We start from the raw sequence: 17,999 nt of genomic DNA, 5'->3' as shown, positions 1-17,999 counted from the left end.
GACTGCCAGGCACTGGCCTTGCACCAAGTCTGGAGTGGGTAGGATGACTTTGCCCAGCACCTGCTGGGTGAAGCCTTTGTCATGGCCTATGGTCAGGCCTGAAAAATGCATCGAGGTTTTTAACCAAGAACAGGACAGTTACAAAATAATTAGTAATAAAACTAAAATCTGGTATTTATCTAGATAGGAGATGGAAAATTACTAGTTACTACAATATAAGTATGTGAGCTGAAAACTTGCTGGGTTTGTTCAGCTTTGTATTCCCAGACCTATCACAGTGCTTAGCATATTATAGATACTCTGAAATATTGGTAGGTTAGATTATGAACATTGTCTAATGAACTACATATTGTGCCTAAAAAATGGGAAAATGCCAGGTATAACAGGTATTTCAGAACTGATATTAGATAAGATCTGTCTAAAGGCAAAATGTATTTTTGAGTCATAGAAAATTGCTTTATAATGGGGATTAATACAGTGATCAAGAAAGTTCTATTCTTGAATAAAACATGTAATTTTGAACAAATTATTCATGAACAAAACATCAGAGTTCATAGGGCAGAAAATAGTATGAAATATCCACTCAGTAAGTTTTTATTGAAGATTTACCATGTGCCACAAATGTTTTAGTTCTCTTTGCTGCTGCTGCTAAGTCGCTTCAGTCGTATCCGACTGTGTGACCCCGTAGACAGCAGCCCATCAGGCTCCCCTGTCTCTGGGATTCTCCAGGCAAGAACACCGGAGTAGGTTGCCATTTCCTTCTCCAATGCATGAGAGTGAAAAGTGAAGTTGCTCAGTCGTGTCTGACTCCTAGGCGACCCCATGGACTGCAGCCTACCAGGCTCCTTTAGATTAACAATAAATTCACTAAAACAGTCAAAAGTAGTTGTTTACTAATCTACCAATTTCTTCCTGAAGTTTAAATGAAAATTAAGTGTGAGAATAACCAGGAAGCTTTTTGAGAAGAGAAGTAATAAAACAAGTAGTGTGACAAAGTTGCTCATCAGCACTCGGTAAATGAAGTTACTGCGTGAAGTTGATCTAATGTTTTCTGAAAGCAAGGATATTTTTTTTAACTTGAATGCTCTGGTTATGAAAAAAGAATAGATTTCCATTAGTGTTATTATAAAATATCAAATTATTAGAGTTAATCCATGCATCTCTGTAACTACTTTCTTGAATCCTGTCACATACACTGACCTAGACTGCTAAATTAAAGATAGTTGTGAATGGTTTCCTGAGTGATTAAGTTTTGCATAACTGCTCTGTCATTTGGGTTGTGCTATTAAAAAAAATCACCCTTTCCAAAAATCCTTTAAAATTGTAATTTTGTATGTCTAATTGGAGGTATTGGAGGTGTTAAACTGTTTACTTCTTTTAGATTCTAGACTTAGGATGCTCCTAATGTTAAAAGTTGTTGCTTGTTTTTTATTTTAATTTTAGGAATTTAGCTTTCATCAGTCTACAGTCAGTTGTGAAGTCAATAAGTTGCTTTTCTTAATAGCCCTGTGCTAACTAGCTATGTAACTTAAGTACATGTGATAATGGTACTGCTCTGCCCCAGGTTTCGTGACACACTGTTGAGTGTATGATTTTCAGATTGTTTTCTTTAGAACTCAGGGTTCTAGAGGTGCTTTGGGAACTTTTCAATATTTAATTTTCATTTCATTTTACATATACATCTTAAACTACTTTTAAAAGCCTGTGATTTAAAAACAATAGACATGTACATTCAAACTTTTAATACAATAGAGACAACTGATGTGTTCAACAAGTTAACTCTTTTCAGAACTCAGAATAAAGCTTTTCCTGCTTTTTCCATGAACTGGAACTTCTTAGAAAAGTGTTGTAACTAGGGATGTTGGGATTCTGGGCTTGTTGCTTTAAATTTCTGGCCAAGAGTATATTCTAACAGAGCCTAATGAGAATTGACCAAACCCATGATTTGTATTTCTCTGTATTTGTCTTCTGATACTGTATATAAAGGAGCAAAACACTGCCTCTTAAAACTATTTAGCCCAGTAGGCATTGTTTGATTAATCTTGTTTATAATCGTTTGAGGTTTTTTGACTACACACAGCTGTAAAACAGTATGCAGACATCTGAAAGTGGGACCCTTTTCTGTTTGGTGATATACTGACAGACAGGAGAGAAGGGGTGACTGGTCAATACATCACATTTTCTAAATAAATAATACTAATAGAAAGGGATGAAAGAGATGGGAATACCAGACCACCTGACCTGCCTCTTGAGAAACCTGTATGCAGGTCAGGAAGCAACAGTTAGAACTGGACATGGAACAACAGACTGGTTCCAAATAGGAAAAGGAGTACGTCAAGGCTGTATATTGTCACCCTGCTTGTTTAACTTATATGCAGAGTACATCATGAGAAACGCTGGGCTGGATGAAGCACAAGCTGGAATCAAGATTGCCAGGAGAAATATCAATAACCTCAGATATGCCGATGACACCACACTTATGGCAGAAAGTGGAGAAGAACTAAAGAGCCTCTTGATGAAAGTGAAAGGGGAGAGTGAAAAAGTTGGCTTAAAGCTCAACATTCAGAAAACGAAGATCATGTTATCTGGTCCCATCACTTCATGGAAAATAGATGGGGAAACAGTGGAAACAGTGTCAGACTTTGTTTTTGGGGGCTCCAAAATCACTGCAGATGGTGACTGCAGCCATGAAATTAAAAGACGCTTACTCCTTAGAAGAAAAGTTATGAGCAACTTAGATAGCATATTCAAAAGCAGAGACATTACTTTGCCAACTAAGGTCCGTCTAGTCAAGGCTATGGTTTTTCCTGTGGTCCTGTACGGATGTGAGAGTTGGGCTGTGAAGAAGGCTGAGCGCCGAAGAATTGATGCTTTTGAATTGTGGTATTGGAGAAGACTCTTGAGAGTCCCTTGGACTGCAAGGAGATCCAACCAGTCCATTCAGAAGGAGATCAGCCCTGGGATTTCTTTGGAAGAAATGATGCTAAAGCTAAAACTCCAGTACTTTGGCCACCTCATGTGAAGAGTTGACTCATTGGAAGAGACTCTGATGCTGGGAGGGATTGTGGGCAGGAGGAGAAGGGGACAACAGAGGATGAGATGGCTCGATGGCATCATGGACTCGATGGACGTGAGTCTGAGTGAACTCCGGGAGTTGGTGATGGACAGGGAGGCCTGGCATGCTGTGATTCATGGGGTCGCAAAGAGTCGGACACGACTGAGCGACTAAACTGAACTGAATAGAAAGGTGTTGATAATTCTCTAGATCTTTTGCTGAAATTATGAAATAAAGTTCTCCATGTTTGATTCCTGAAATCACAGCAGTCTTAATTAGACTTGAGGTATCATAGAGGCATGAAATGCTTAGGGTCTAACTTTCCAGCTCTGCTTGGGCTGGTCCTAGGGTTTGGGGAAAGTCACTTAATCTTTTATAGCTTCAGCTTATTGCTCCACTTCCTTCACGAAATCACTTTGCAAAGTTAGTTTAACTGAAGTTTATTTAAAAAGTATTAAATGTTTTATAAACTTTTAAATGTTATAAATAAGCAGTCACAATTTCTGATATATTTAGTTGTAAATAGCATGTTTCCTTTTTCCCCCTTCTACGCATGTTTTTATATTCTTTTCCCCCCCAAATATTTATTCCTTAGGGCATTACACTTGAAGAGTTTGACAGATTATCTTTCAATATGATTTTAATGAGCCCACCCTGTCAGCCCTTCACAAGGTATGTATGATACATGTTTCTCTGTTAGGAAGAATACTTTTGAAAGATTCATTAAATCAAATATACTGTAATTTCAAGCACGGAGACTATAAAGTCCATTCACTGCATTTCCCTAGTCTTGAAATTTTTCATATGTAATTCTCTTTCTCTATTCACATTTATAAGTCAGCATTAATCATGAGGAAAAGAACAGTTAACTGCCAGATGAGCACAGTGATTTGGGCATAGTCATTGTAGGTATGGCGAGACTATGTGGTACCTCTCTAATACCTAGTGAAGATAAAATATATTTCTGACCCAAATTACCTTGAATTATTTAAATTAATCAGCATTCTGGAATATCTTCCTAACACTGATTAATCACAGTCAATTTTCATAATAAATATTCAAGTCCTAAATTACTTAACTGTAAAATTTTAAAGCTAGTCAAGAATGCATCTGTGAATTTTGCATTTCTCAAAATTGGTATGTACATATAATAATACATACAATTAATAAAATAGCTTTTTTAAAGCTTTGTTCCAATTCACTTTCTTCTTATAAGGTATTTATTTGACTGTATTTCAGGGAATTATATTTTAGATAAAATCTTGACTAATTTATCTTCATTTAGATATTTTTAACAGTAGTATTTTTAATTAAGTAGTAATGATAATAATGAAAGCCATCCAAATGTCTTACTAGATTTTGCCATGTAATTCAACAAGCTTATGGGATGTGCATTAGTATACTGTCTTTTTACAGTTGAGCAGCTGAGACATAGAAAGTTTAAGTAATTCTCTCAAGGTCATACAGTTAGAAAATGTAAGGGCCAGGATTTATCAATTATTTTATATCATTCCATTTAAGCACATAATGCAATTTTAAGTTTAGTAAAAATTCAAATTTAAATAAATATTCTGCTCATGCTTAATTTCCACCCAGGTTTTTAGTTATTTCAAGTTTTCTAGGAAATTGATTCCTCAAGGATTTATTGTGCCTCTACATTAGAGGTATTGTTTTTAATGCTGCAGTTCTGTTACAGAACTTACAGACTGACAAATATTAATAATTACTTTGTAATGTGATTTAAGGGGATAATAAATGAATGCTGAAACTGCCATGAGAACATAGAGGAGAAAGGTGTTATATTGCTGTGTATCAGGAGGGAGGAATTCTTTCGGATGTGATGTTGGAATTGTGTCTAAAAGCAGACTGGGAATTTATCAGGGAAGGATGACTTTCCAAAAACACCTTTGTGTAGAATCAACCTTTACATTCCAAATAAAGATTGTCCTGCGCTATGCAAAGGTGTGGCCTTTTTGACTTCCATGAGTGGGAGGCTCAGAGCAGAGTGCAGCCCCAGCACTGTGATGCCTCAGAGGTCCCTGCAGTGGGGCCCATGTCTTTCCTATGATACCATTCTTGCTCTGTATCAGCCCAGATCCAGCTGCTAATGGCTGCAGAGTCTGATTCTGCAACACAATCATTATTTGGAACTCTGAGAGGAAAGGGACTAAATGAGAAGAAACCAAGGTTTCTGAGGAATCTATACAAGTCTACTCTCCTCTCCCTTTGAGCCTCAGATCTACTGATGATTTTGGTCCTGCTATCAGGCATGAGGAGCTGATAAGTGATGTCAAGTAATTTAAGACTTTGAAGCTAATATGTGACAAGGTCTTAAATCCTAATCCTCTGTTGTTATAATTCATGCCCAATCTAGTCTTCCTTTCTGCTTGATTCTTGATCATATTGAATGTTACTTATAAGATCTAATTGCTGATCCAAATACCACCTTTTCACATGACCTGTTGACCTAGTTAGTCTAACCAAGTTGCAACACCTTTGTGTAGAATCAAGCCTTAACCTTTATTGTCTCCTGTGTACATTGAAAAAGATTGTCCTGATCTTACCTACTATCTTGGTCTACTTGGATGTGATTAGTTATCAGTGCCATCAACTCTTATGTTGCCACCCTGCCCAACCAACTCATCCCCCTGAACTTCTTTTGTCTCCCTTAGTGCAGAGCAAAAGGTGTCACCAGCCAATTTTGTGTGTGTGTGTGTGTGTGTGTTTCCTAAACAAGTTGATTTTAAGAGGATAATTGTTTTTAATTCTTCATTGACTTCTTCTTCTTCTTTGCCTCATATAAGTCATTTAGGCATATTATTTTATTTTTTTATAAGTACCACATTTACTAGACAGACAAAGCTTTTTTTGTTTTAATTAAATGAATAAATATGTGTTGTTCTTTATAGCAACAGATATGATCATATTTTTTGTGAGGACCAACTAATTGTAGTTCTCTGTTTTGCCTTTTTAAAAGTGACTTGATATCTTTATGTAAAATTCTTGAGCTTATTTTCTTAATCCCTTTCAGAATTGGCTTGCAAGGTGATGTGACTGATCCAAGGACAAATAGCTTCTTATATATTCTAGACATTCTCCCAAGGTAAAAACTTAGATTCCTGTACAAGCTTACCATAAGTGTAAAACTTTGCATCTGGAAGAATGTGGTGTTTATCATTTTATAGAGATTAGCAGCTTCTACGGATACTATACATGCCATTTATTTTCTGCCATGACTGATAGAGCAACTGCAAATGTTTGTTGATTCTGCAGTGCTGCTAAAGTGAGTGACAGGGTGTTGCAGCCTAATAGCCGAATTGTATTGCCTCTGCTCACAGGATTAGTGCAGATGATGCTAATGTTAGTGAATGCTGTTGCCCATGGTCTGGAAAATCGCACTGCTAACCCTAGAAGCTGTATTCCACGTAAACGTCAGCCCTTTGAACTGCCATTCTGTGCAGTTCAAAGCTCTATGCAGTCCTGTGTTTTCACTTAAACTTCAGTGGAAATTAATATTTCGAATGTTATCCTTATCAAGTGTGCCATGTTTATGGGGGAAAGGGTTAAAATATGTCATCTCCATCCTTTGTAAAATTCTTTTCTAAAATCGGTTTGAACAGTTACCTCATATTTCTCACAAGTAAGGATTTTCTTTGCTTCTTGCTTCTTAGTATTGAGATGTTTGGAATTCTATTTGGTTTTTTTGTTTGTTTGTTTTTGTTTTAGATTACAAAAATTACCGAAGTATATTCTTGTAGAAAATGTTAAAGGTTTTGAAGTATCTTCTGCAAGGTAAGAAATGTATTTCTCTTGTGTTCATCTTAGAGTTGGTATATTATATAATAAGAGCTGTTGTGAAATAAAGATCTGAAAAATAAATGTGTACATTCTGACATTTAAGATATGTTATGTAATTTATCATTAATGTAGTTTTCAAATAGTAATGTGAAGTATCACAAGGTTAGGGTCAGCTGATTCTCTCGGATTTTGCTACGTTTGAATTTTTCCAGAATGAGTAATGTGAATGGTATTTCTCAATTTTAGCTGCTTAAGTTGGTGTCCATTTCATTAGAATTAGAAATGTTTTCAGTAAGAATTAGTCCTCTTGACAGGCATTTTCTGTTCTATTGGATTGAAGAAGCAAGCCCTGTGTCAGGGCCCTTTCAGATGGTTGCCCCACTGGAGAAAATGCAGCCAATTAGTGTTGCCCTATCTGATTGGCTACAGACAAAGCTTCATTCCAATAACGAATTTACCATCAGTGGATTAGCAATTTTTTATTTATAATACAGATTCTCTCTTTTTTTGAGAAATGTAGTTTCTCAAGTATTGGACTTAAGACCCAGGATTTTCCTCTTTTTATACAAGTTGAATGGAGGTACAGTTTTCACATAAAATGAAGTTTTATGTGTAATATTTTATATAAGAACCACATTTCAAACTATAGAGTGAAAGCTTTTTTCTTACCCTTTGTCTTTTCAGACATCTGTTAATACAAACAATAGAAAATTGTGGCTTTCAGTACCAAGAATTTCTATTGTCTCCAACCTCTGTAAGTACCACAATTATAAACTTAAATAAATTTTCCCAAAGGGAATTTGATTCAATAAAAAGAATGGATCCATTTTGAATAATATTAGAGGCAAGTCTTAAAATTAGTTCAGACATGGTTCCTTCTATATCTGAATTTTATAGCTATATGTGAATTTTATTTTTTATGATTACTGTACTATCAATAATGAATGTTAAGAAAATCTATATATCTTCTTACCTGGGAAATATAAAGTGAAAGTGACTCATAGACATGATTCATCTGATTCCATCTTCATTTCATTCGAATAAAGGTACAAAGTGACAGTTTAAAAGGTTCAAGAATTTGCTGCAGGGAAGTCTTCGGCAAATTGATAATGGAATTTTGTCTGGCAGAAACTAATGTAGACCTGATGTAAACTAATGTATAGTGTATGAGTTGTTGTTGTTTTTTTTTTTTTTTTTCACTAGATGCTAACAGTTAGTATAGATCACTTTAATTTCCCATAGCAACTACCTGTTCTGCTTCACTTTCAGCTTGGCATTCCAAATTCAAGATTACGGTACTTCCTTATTGCAAAGCTTCAGCCAGAGCCATTCCCTTTTCAGGCCCCTGGCCAGGTATTATTATTATCATTGTTGTTCTCATCATCATCATCATTATTTATCTGTTGTAAGTAGGTCTCAGTCTGCTTATTTATTTTCTGGCACTACTGGTGGAGGTTTGTGTGTCCTCTCATGCCTGTAATAAAGATCATGCATTCAGTCTATCTTCTAAGCCTTTTGCGCCTCCTTATGTTGTTTAGTTGCTAAGTCATGTCTGACTCTTTGAGACTCCATGGACTGTAGCCTGCCAGAATGCTCTGTCTGTGGGATTTCTCAGGCAGGAATAACGAAGCAGGTTGCCATTTCCTTTTTCAAGGGATCTTCCCAACCCAGGAATTGAACCTGCGTCTCTTGTGTCTCCTGCATTTGCAGGTGGATTCTTTATCACAGAGCCACCAGGGAAGCCCTCCCATTCCTAATATGACCACTTTAATTGCTTGAAACAAAACCAGAAGCATTTCTTTCATCATTACAAAAAATAAGTTGAAAGTAAAAAGTTACCATTACTGCTATTATCAATTGTCAGAAGAGAAATTATTGGAGGGGAAATGAACCCCCCAATAATTTCTCTTCTGACCATTGATTCTTTTGCATCTATTATTTTCCTCCCTCAATAGAAGCCATTAACTGCTATTGATAAAAATTCAGTATACTGTCTTAAAAATGGCTCCAGTGTTTTCACACATCGGTTGCATTTTCTTTGAAATCTATGCTGTTTAGCTTTAACTGATTAAAATATGGTAATGATTAGTACAAGCTAGGATGAAATGCACAATTGCTATAGATAAAATCGCTCATTATGCTAGCAATTTTGTATGCTTCTGCTGAAACTTGATGTGGATAACAGAGTTTCAGTGGTTCAGTGAAGCTCTCTGTAATCATCACAGGTAAGAACTTAAAAGTCATGTCCTACTAACAGGGGTTCAGTAGTACCATTTCAATCCCCCTGTAACACAATACCAGTTTTATGCTTCCCTGATGGCTCAGTGGGTAAAGAATCTGCCTGCAATGCAGGAGACACAGAAGACATGGGTTTGATCCCTGGGTCAGGAAGATCCCCTGGAATAGGAATTGGCAACCCACTTTAGTATTCTTGCCTGAAAAATTCCATGGACAGAGAAGCCCAGTGGACTACAGTCCAAAGGGTCACAAAGAGTTGGACAGTGCTGAGTGACTACACACAATGGTATTATATTATGGGGCTTCCCAGGTGGCACTAGTGATAAAGAACCCACCTGCCAAGGCAGGCGATGGAAGACACGCCTGTATTATATTATACAATAGCAATGTGTCTCCCTTTCAATGTGGATAGTTCCAAAAACAATGTATAAAGTATATTAACAAAGATTTCATCATTAAAAATTCCTGGAACTATTTTATCCTTCTCAAAATAGGACTTTATACAAGGTTACCTGTTTTGTAGAAACAAGTTTTTCCTATGGGGCTCAGGAATAGAAATAACCTTTCAAGGCAAAGAGTGCTTATCATTTTTAATAACTAATTTTCCTTTAGATCATGGGTATGTTTTAGTGTGTGTGTGTGTTTTTTAACAAAGGGGGATGGTAAGCTTTGATTCAAAACACATTTCTGGAAATATTCCTGTTGCTTTCTCAACTTCTTTTCCAACTATGGTGTCGTCTGTATATTCAGCCTACTTCCTATTATTCTGTTGAATGGTTTTATTACTAGAGAAAGCAGTAATTTCATGAAATAAATTATCTATAGTCTGATGGCCTGTCATTACATGATGAAAAACTTGTAGTAGCTTATATAAATTACTAGTAAACCTCAATGTCTATCTTTTTAATGACAGCTCAGTAAAAGCTGAAGAATTTTTTTGCATAATGTTGACTAGATATTATTAATTCATCTTTTATTTTTAAGAAAGCTTTTGACAATTTATATATTTTTATTTAATGTCAGGTACTGATGGAGTTTCCCAAAACTGAATCTGAACATTCCCCTCAATATGCAATAAATGCAGAAAAGAAAACTGAACCAAATATTTGCTTTGATAGCAGCACACAGTGTTCTGGAAAAGAAGCCATTCTTTTTAAGCTTGAAACTGCAGGAGAAATTGACAGGAAACGTCAACAGGACAGTGATCTCTCTGTGCGAATGCTAAAAGATTTTCTTGAAGATAACATTGACAAGCATTCATTCTTTTTACCACCAAAGTCATTACTGCGATATGCTCTTTTGTTAGACATTGTTAAACCCACTTCTAGAAGATCCATGTGCTTTACAAAAGGGTAAGTTTTAAAGAGTCTCTACTCAGGACATATCCAAAGTAACCAAGTTTTCATAACTATTGTCTCTTTTATTTCTTCTGGAAACAAGAAGCATTTTATAGAATGTTTCTGCTAGAATGTGTTTGTTTATTTGTTTTCCTCCCTTAATTGCCTGCTTTCGTGTTCCAATAGAACGCACAAGTGAAAATTGCTTCTGGCAGAACATCATGTGCACAGCCCACGAAAGTGCTCATGAAAGGCCAGGCCATTGTTTGGTGACCTTCGAAGAAGCTTAATTACCCATGGTGGAAACATACCCATGGTGAAAATATGGTCTCTGTAGACGGCAAATTGCTAATTTTTTTTACCACCTTTCTTTTTATGGTACCTCAAAAATTTCTGTCCACTTTCATAATCATTGTGTACAAGAAGACATTAAATTTTAATATAAAGAAATTAGATTGAATAATCTGGAGCACATTAGAGCACTTTAAATTTTCTTTAGTTTTGGGGTAAGTAGTTATATTCTCATGGTTCAAAATTCAAAAGGAACTGAGATTGTAAGACTCCTTTCCTCTCTGCCTCTTGTTCATCCAATTTCCATCCCTACATGCAACCGATGATTACAGTTTACTGTCTAATCTTCCAGAGGTGTTGTGTGCAGGGTATCTAAATATACATGTATATTTTTACCCCCTTCTTAAGTAAATTGTAGAATATTATAATCATTATTATGCACCCATTTTTTTTTTGACCGTACAATGTAATTTGGGTATTATTGCCTAAGAATACTCATGGTATAGGTATATCACAATTTATTTTACTGGATATTTAGGGGATATAGCCTTTGGCTTATTTCCCAAGTGTTAACAAATGTGTTTTTCAAGTTTCTTTTTAAACCTAGAAAGAAGGGGAAATAAGACCCTTGGCAAAGAATTTGTAAAAGATCCCTGCCTCTTCTTTGTTAATACCACTCAAACTCATTTGATAGGTGGTTTTATGATTTAAACATTCAAACCTTCTCTCTTTACTTGCTAGCTAGTTGTCTTGACACTCTGCCCCTAAGATAATCGTATGAGGCTTATCCTGATTTTGTCATACTCTGCCCTTGTACTTCTAGGGGAATAGGTTTATTGCTTTTTCCATTACCTTAAAAGACTTCAGTCAGCTGTTGTCTGTTTCCAAGTCTGATAGGTTCTCTTTGGGACTCTCATAAAACAGGGCTTATCACTTCTGTAATTTAAAAAAAAAAAAACCCTTGAAATTCTTTTATAATTATAAAAATGATATAAAAGAAGCTTTAATATGAAAGTCTATTTTAGTGTAGATAATATAAGCAGACACACACATGATGTATAAGAAAACAGCTTTTCTCTGATGTGACTTTCTTTAATTTATATTTTAAATTCATCTATTAGGAAAAAATGATAAAATATCATGCAGCCAGTTTGGCAGTGATTGTACTATAAGAACTATTACTAATATCTTGTATTTCTGTAGTGTTTTGTATTTTTAATATAGTTTTTTAAAACAATAGTCTGACTGTCACAGGATACATAGTTAAAACATATGGTGTTACAGTAGGAGGTAGATACATGTTTGATGAGCCTGAGTCTGTCCTGGGCTGGAGAGAATAGGGTTTTGGGTTCATGAGAAGAAATGATGGTTCAGGCATCTGAAGAAAAATAGCTGCTATTCATTTTCCCTTCATAACATTTGGTCTAATGTGTCAGGGATGTTAGTACTGAATAGTATTTGGATATAAAAGTTGTAACTAATGCATACTTCCTGTGCATTTAAATGTGATGAACATTTAAAAGCTGACATTTTATAAAAATGACAGTAATGCATAATGCAGATATTATTTACACAACAAAATACTTTGTCAAGTTCAGTGTCTGAGAAGTTTAAAGATGATTTTAAGTCTTTCATCTAATTTTTTAAATTACAAAGCATATTTATGTGATATTATTCAGAATATTTCAGAAACATGTAGCTATATAAAATTGATTCATTTAAGAAATATTTAAGAAATATATCATTACAAGCAGTGTTACAAAATATTTGTGTTAATTTTTCAGTTATGGACGCTACATAGAAGGGACAGGGTCTGTGTTGCAGATGACAGAGGATGTGCAGGTACTGTGCATAGTTTCAGGACTTAAATATTTTGAAAATATTTTTAAATAAAATTTTATTTACTACTTAAAATTTGAGAATGTTAAAAGAATTTTACATATTCAATTGGAATGAATATGTGTATAATAATTATTTACTATAGAATAAGTCTTCTTATTGCTAGGTATGGGTATATGTAAAGAAGTGTTTTATATTTTTACTTTTTTTTCTTACCTTTTGCCCTTCTTTTTATACTCCATAGAGGGTAATTTGAAATGCAGAGTACAATAGTTAATGTTCTCTAAGATTACACACAAATATTAGAGCCTTCTTTTGGAGCACGTATTATAAAAATACCTTTTAGGGAAAAATAAATCTATTTTACCGAGGCTGTTTGTTAATACCTCAATTGCAAATTCTCTGTGGTGTCATGGTTGAATACAAGCTTGATGTATTGTAGTTTTATATACATCTGAATAGTTCTGCAGTGAAATCACATTCTTTTCTTTTATGCTGATTTAAACTCTTTAACTGTTAATAAAATTTACCCATGGTAAAAACCATATCAGAGGCAAACAAATGTCAGAATTTGAGCAATCATATTTATTAAATATATTTTGTCACTTTAAGAAAATGTCTTAATTTGATAAAATTAGTCATAAACCATAAACATTCAAATAACTGCATTGTAAAACTGACTTACTGGTTGACCAAGTTCCTTTCACTATTTTTCTCTTACATTATGTTATTTATTTATTATTTATATTCTTGTGAGTTAATTTTTGAGAGACTAAAAATGACAGACACACTGAAAATACCCTGATCTGTTCAATATCAAGCTTTTGTTTGTTTTCAGAGTTTATCTTACCCTCGAAGAGCCAATTATACAGTTTATTGCACAGACTTTTTACCCTGGGCTTCTGTGTGTTATGGTGGACTATATGTTCATCATTTTTAAACTGCCTCACAGCAGGTGATATTATCTTAACAAATTAATTGCATTCTATTAATTATTTATTACTTATTAGTTATCATGGATGTTTTCCTACAGATTGAGAATATCTACAAATCCCTTACCAGTTTGTCACCAGAAGAAAAGATAATGAGATTGTCAATGCTTCAACTTCGATTTTTCACTCCTAAAGAAATAGCAAATCTCCTTGGATTTCCTCCAGAGTTTGGTATGTGGGATACATGTGGACCCCAACTTTCATGTATTAATGGTCTCCGAACTCATTAGGGACTCCTATGTGAATTATGAATAAACTCTTGCCCAGACAGAGGTGGAGAACACTTCCTCTCCTGTTTTGGGCCATTTTGACATCCTCTCTCCTGTTTCTGCTTTTGGTTGCTTTCTAATAGCAACTAAGTTCTAAGTTTTAGTTCAGTGTTTATTTTTTCAAGTAGTAGTAGTCACTTTGGTAATAATGAAATTTAGCACAGACCCCAGAGTCAGTCAGACCATGAATTTTAGCTCTACCTAAGTCACTTTCTGCCTTAGTTTATGTGTCTGTAAAATGGGGGTGATTGCAGTACCAACTTCATAGGGTTGTTGTAACAGGTAAGTGAATTAACATATGTAACATGTTTGCAAACTATCTGATACCTAATACAAAATTTGTGCTTTTATATTTTAAATGATAGATGTTATAGCCTTTATTTCATAAACACTTTTTCTCAGTATTCAAAGAAATAAATAGGGTAAAGTAGGATTTTTCAGAGTTCTCTGAAAATATATAATACATGTGAGAAAACCTTATTTATTTGTTTACGGCTGCCCTGGGTCTTCGGTGCTCCACAGACTTTCTTTAGTTGTAGTGAGCAGGGGCAGTTCTCTAGCTGCAGTGTTGCGGTGGGCAGGGTTCTCATCGTGGTGACTTCTTCTCTTGTTGGGAGCTTGGGCTCTAGGATGCTCAGGCTTCAGTAGTTGTGGCGCATGTGCTCAGTTGCATGTGGAATCTTCCCAGACCAGGAGCCGAACCCATGTCCCCTGCATTGGCAAATTGCTTAACCTTCTTTTAAAATGATAGATGTGTGTAGTCAGTCAAGACCCTGTAGTCACCACCGAGCGGGCCTGTCCTTCATGTGGGCCTCTGACATCATTAATCCTGGGTCCAGAATGGGCATTCTTGGAGCTACTTGTCCAAAGTAGTGATGGCTTTGCATTGATCCTCCTGCACATGTTGTCCTGTTTCTCTTTGTGGCCAGTGGCCTGCATTTATGAGATAGCAGGCTTTGGAGGAGACAGACAGTAACCTTTACTTACTGAATAATTGCTGTTATCTTGACCTTCTTAATTCTAGGTTTCTTTGTCTTGGAGAGTTATTATTTTTAATGTACCTAAGTTTTTTAAAAGTCACCTTTTAACTTTAAAAAAATTAGGTATTTTTTTCCATAAACAAATTTAGAGTTTTGTTCCTATATATGAAATACATACATGTATATATTGCATGTGTATATATGTATGCATTATATATATAGGGTTTTTAAAAATATTTATTTATTTTAATTGGAGGATAATTACTTTACAATACTGTAATGACTTTTGCCATACATCAGTATGAATCAGCCGTAGGTATACATGTTTTCCCTCCGTTTACAGTCTTGCTTGTTTTCAGACGTGTCTTCCTCATTGATATAATCTTGATATCACAAAGGACCATCCCTGGGATAGTCTTAAAGTTTGTTTGTAGGTATATTTCTGCCTCTGGCTACTTTGAAGTAAATAACTTCTGAGATGACTAATGTTCTTGCCTGAGACATTATCTTTATGATAGGAATTATATGTGGGCACCATTGCAACTATAGTTTTATTATGATAATCACTCTTATTTTATTGCAGGTAATATAATGTCTAGTGTTGTTGAAGCAACTTTAGCAAGCTTTGAAATTTTTAAAAAATAAATTTATTTATTTATTTTTGGCTGAGCTGGGTCTTTGTTGCGGTACTGACCTGTCTTTAGTTGCAACAAGCAGGGGCTACTCTCTAGTTGCAGTGCTCAGGCTTCTCATTGCGGTGGCTTCTCTTGTTGGGGAGCACCAGCTCTAGGGTGTGAGGGCTTCAGTAGCTGCAGCTCCTGGGCTCTAGAGCACAGGCTCAATAGTTGTGCACGGAAGCTTAGTCGCTCCGCAGCATGTGGAATCTTCCCGGATCAGGGATTAAACGCTTGTCTCCTGCATTGGCAGGTGGATTCTTTACCACTGAGCCACCAGGAAAGCCCCATTTTTGCTTTTGTAATGCTCTTTAATTACTTCCTTTATTAATTGATTGCTTTTTTAATTGCTATGTCAAAGGGTTCTTAATGTGAAATTCTGGGATTGTAACTAAGATTCTAGTGTCCTCTTATGCTTGGACAGTCTTTTATGGTGGTATGTGCAAGGTTTTGTTCCAGCAAATATACTATCTGCAGAGGATTTCACTTTGAAAAAGAATGTAGCAAAAAGAACTTCATTATGAGAATTTCAGTTTGTAGAAGCAGAATATAAAGGACTTGTATCCAGAATATATTGCTAGAAAGAGGTCTCATGACTCAACAATAAAAAGAAGAATAATCCAGTTTAAAAGTGAGCAAAGGATTTCAATAGACAGTTCTCCAAAGAAAATAGATACATGGTCAATAAGCCCATGAAAAGATGTTCAACATCATTAGATACTAGGGAAAGGTAAATCAAAACCACAGTATGATAGCACTTCACAAAAAGACAAATATAACAGTGTTGACAAGTTGTGGAGAAATCAGATCCCTGTACGCTACTGGTGGGACTATAAAGTGGTGCAACTGCCTTAGAAAGCATTCTGGCAGCTCCTTGGATGTTAGACACAGAGTTATGGTATGACTCTGCAGTTTCCCTTGTGGCTTAGCTGGTAAAGAATCCGCCTGCAGTGTGGGAGACCTGGGTTAGGAAGATCCCTTGGAGAAAGGAAAGGCTACCCACTCCAGTATTCTGGCCTGCAGAATTCCATGGACTGTATAATCCATGGGGTCGAAAAGAGTTGGTGAGACACAACTGAGCGACTTTCACTTTCACTTTCCCACAGTCACCCCTGTGGTATATACCTAAGAGAATTGAAAAAAAACTTACATGTGCATACATATGTTCATGTCCATAACAGCAATGTTTATAATAATAAAAAAGTTGAGAAAAACCCAAATACCTGTCAGTCAATGGATGGATAAATATGGTATATCCATATGATAGAATATTATTCAGACATGGAGAGGAATGAACTATTGGTACATGTTATAACATGAGTGAACCTTGGAGCAGCTGATTTTTACTGATAATGCTTGAAGTTTGAGTTGCACTATATTTTATAGTTGTATACAGTACACAGTATATTGTTAATACATAATGTTATTAATAAGTACTAAGATAAGTATTAAACATAGAATACTTTGCTTTTTTTTTACTTTCTGTTTTTTTTACCACACCACATGGCATGCTGGATCTTATTAATAGTTTCCCCAACCAGGGACCACTATGCCTTTACTAAAGAATATATCCTTTTATCTCTGAAAGTTAATATTTCAAATGATTGTATTATAAATCATTATCTCTCTTTTCTAGGATTTCCTGAGATGACATCTGTCAAACAGCGTTATCGTCTACTTGGAAATAGTCTCAACGTGCATGTTGTAGCTAAATTAATCAAAATCCTATGTGACTAATTTTTTAAATAACTCTGAAAGAGGGTCACAGTTTTCTATCATATCCAGATAGTAATTTTGAAATTCTTTTTTGAGTTAATTTTGACAAAATTTGACTAAATTATCTTTCTCTTTAATAAGAAGTTTGGGTTGGTCAGGAAAATGCCATTTTGTTTCCTTAAATTTATATTACTGTGTTTTTTAAGGTGAAACTTATTGTTATGCTTCAGGAGAATATATTTTCATATGAAAGCAGTAAATATATATGTTAAATATTCCCTTTATAATATTATGGTATAGACAAGTTTAGAAACATTAGAATTTTAATGTCTACATGAATATTTTATAAAGTATTATAAAATAGTATATAAACCTGATACTATATATTTGTGTATGTTAATTAAAGTTGCTTTCAGTTCAGACGCTCAGTCATGTCTGACTCTTTGCAACCCGATGGATTGCAGTACTCCAGGCTTCCCTGCCCATCACCAACTCTCAGAGCTTGCTCAGAGTCATGTCCATTGAGTTGGTGATGCCATTCAATCATCTTATCCTTTGTTGTCTCCTTCTCCTCCCACCTTCAATCTTTTCCAGCATCAGGGTCTTTTCTAGTGAGTTCTTCACATCAGGTGGCTAACATATTGGAGTTTCAGTTTCAGCATCAGTCCTTCCAATGCATATTTAGGACTGATTTCCTTTAGGATTGACTGGTTGGGTCTCCTTGCAGTCCAAGGTACTTTCAAGAGTCTTCTCCAACACCACAGTTCAAAAGCATCAATTCTTTGGTGCTCAGCTTTCTTTATAGTCCAA

General features: G+C 35.3%; 1 protein-coding gene across 3 annotated transcripts in view; it reads left to right on the top strand.

Moving 5' to 3' along the window:
- Positions 1 to 17,609, top strand: part of TRDMT1 (tRNA aspartic acid methyltransferase 1) — a 92,855-nt gene extending 75,246 nt beyond the window's left edge. For 2 of the 3 annotated variants that reach the window (XM_018057153.1, XM_018057154.1), the window contains 9 exons: positions 3,651 to 3,727; positions 6,087 to 6,158; positions 6,782 to 6,847; positions 7,538 to 7,607; positions 8,123 to 8,206; positions 10,115 to 10,443; positions 12,504 to 12,561; positions 13,592 to 13,721; positions 17,110 to 17,609. In XM_018057153.1, coding sequence (XP_017912642.1) covers positions 3,690 to 3,727; positions 6,087 to 6,158; positions 6,782 to 6,847; positions 7,538 to 7,607; positions 8,123 to 8,206; positions 10,115 to 10,443; positions 12,504 to 12,561; positions 13,592 to 13,721; positions 17,110 to 17,210 — 948 coding nt within the window. In that variant the 5' untranslated portion in view covers positions 3,651 to 3,689 and the 3' untranslated portion in view covers positions 17,211 to 17,609. The remainder of the gene's footprint in view (positions 1 to 3,650; positions 3,728 to 6,086; positions 6,159 to 6,781; positions 6,848 to 7,537; positions 7,608 to 8,122; positions 8,207 to 10,114; positions 10,444 to 12,503; positions 12,562 to 13,591; positions 13,722 to 17,109) is intronic. The other variant, XM_005687979.3, reaches the window with a different exon arrangement.

Source organism: Capra hircus, chromosome 13, assembly GCF_001704415.2.
Source record: "Capra hircus breed San Clemente chromosome 13, ASM170441v1, whole genome shotgun sequence".
NCBI classification, from domain to species: domain Eukaryota; kingdom Metazoa; phylum Chordata; class Mammalia; order Artiodactyla; family Bovidae; genus Capra; species Capra hircus.
Note: the sequence above shows the minus strand (reverse complement) of the source record. Positions and strands in the feature narration are given on the sequence as shown.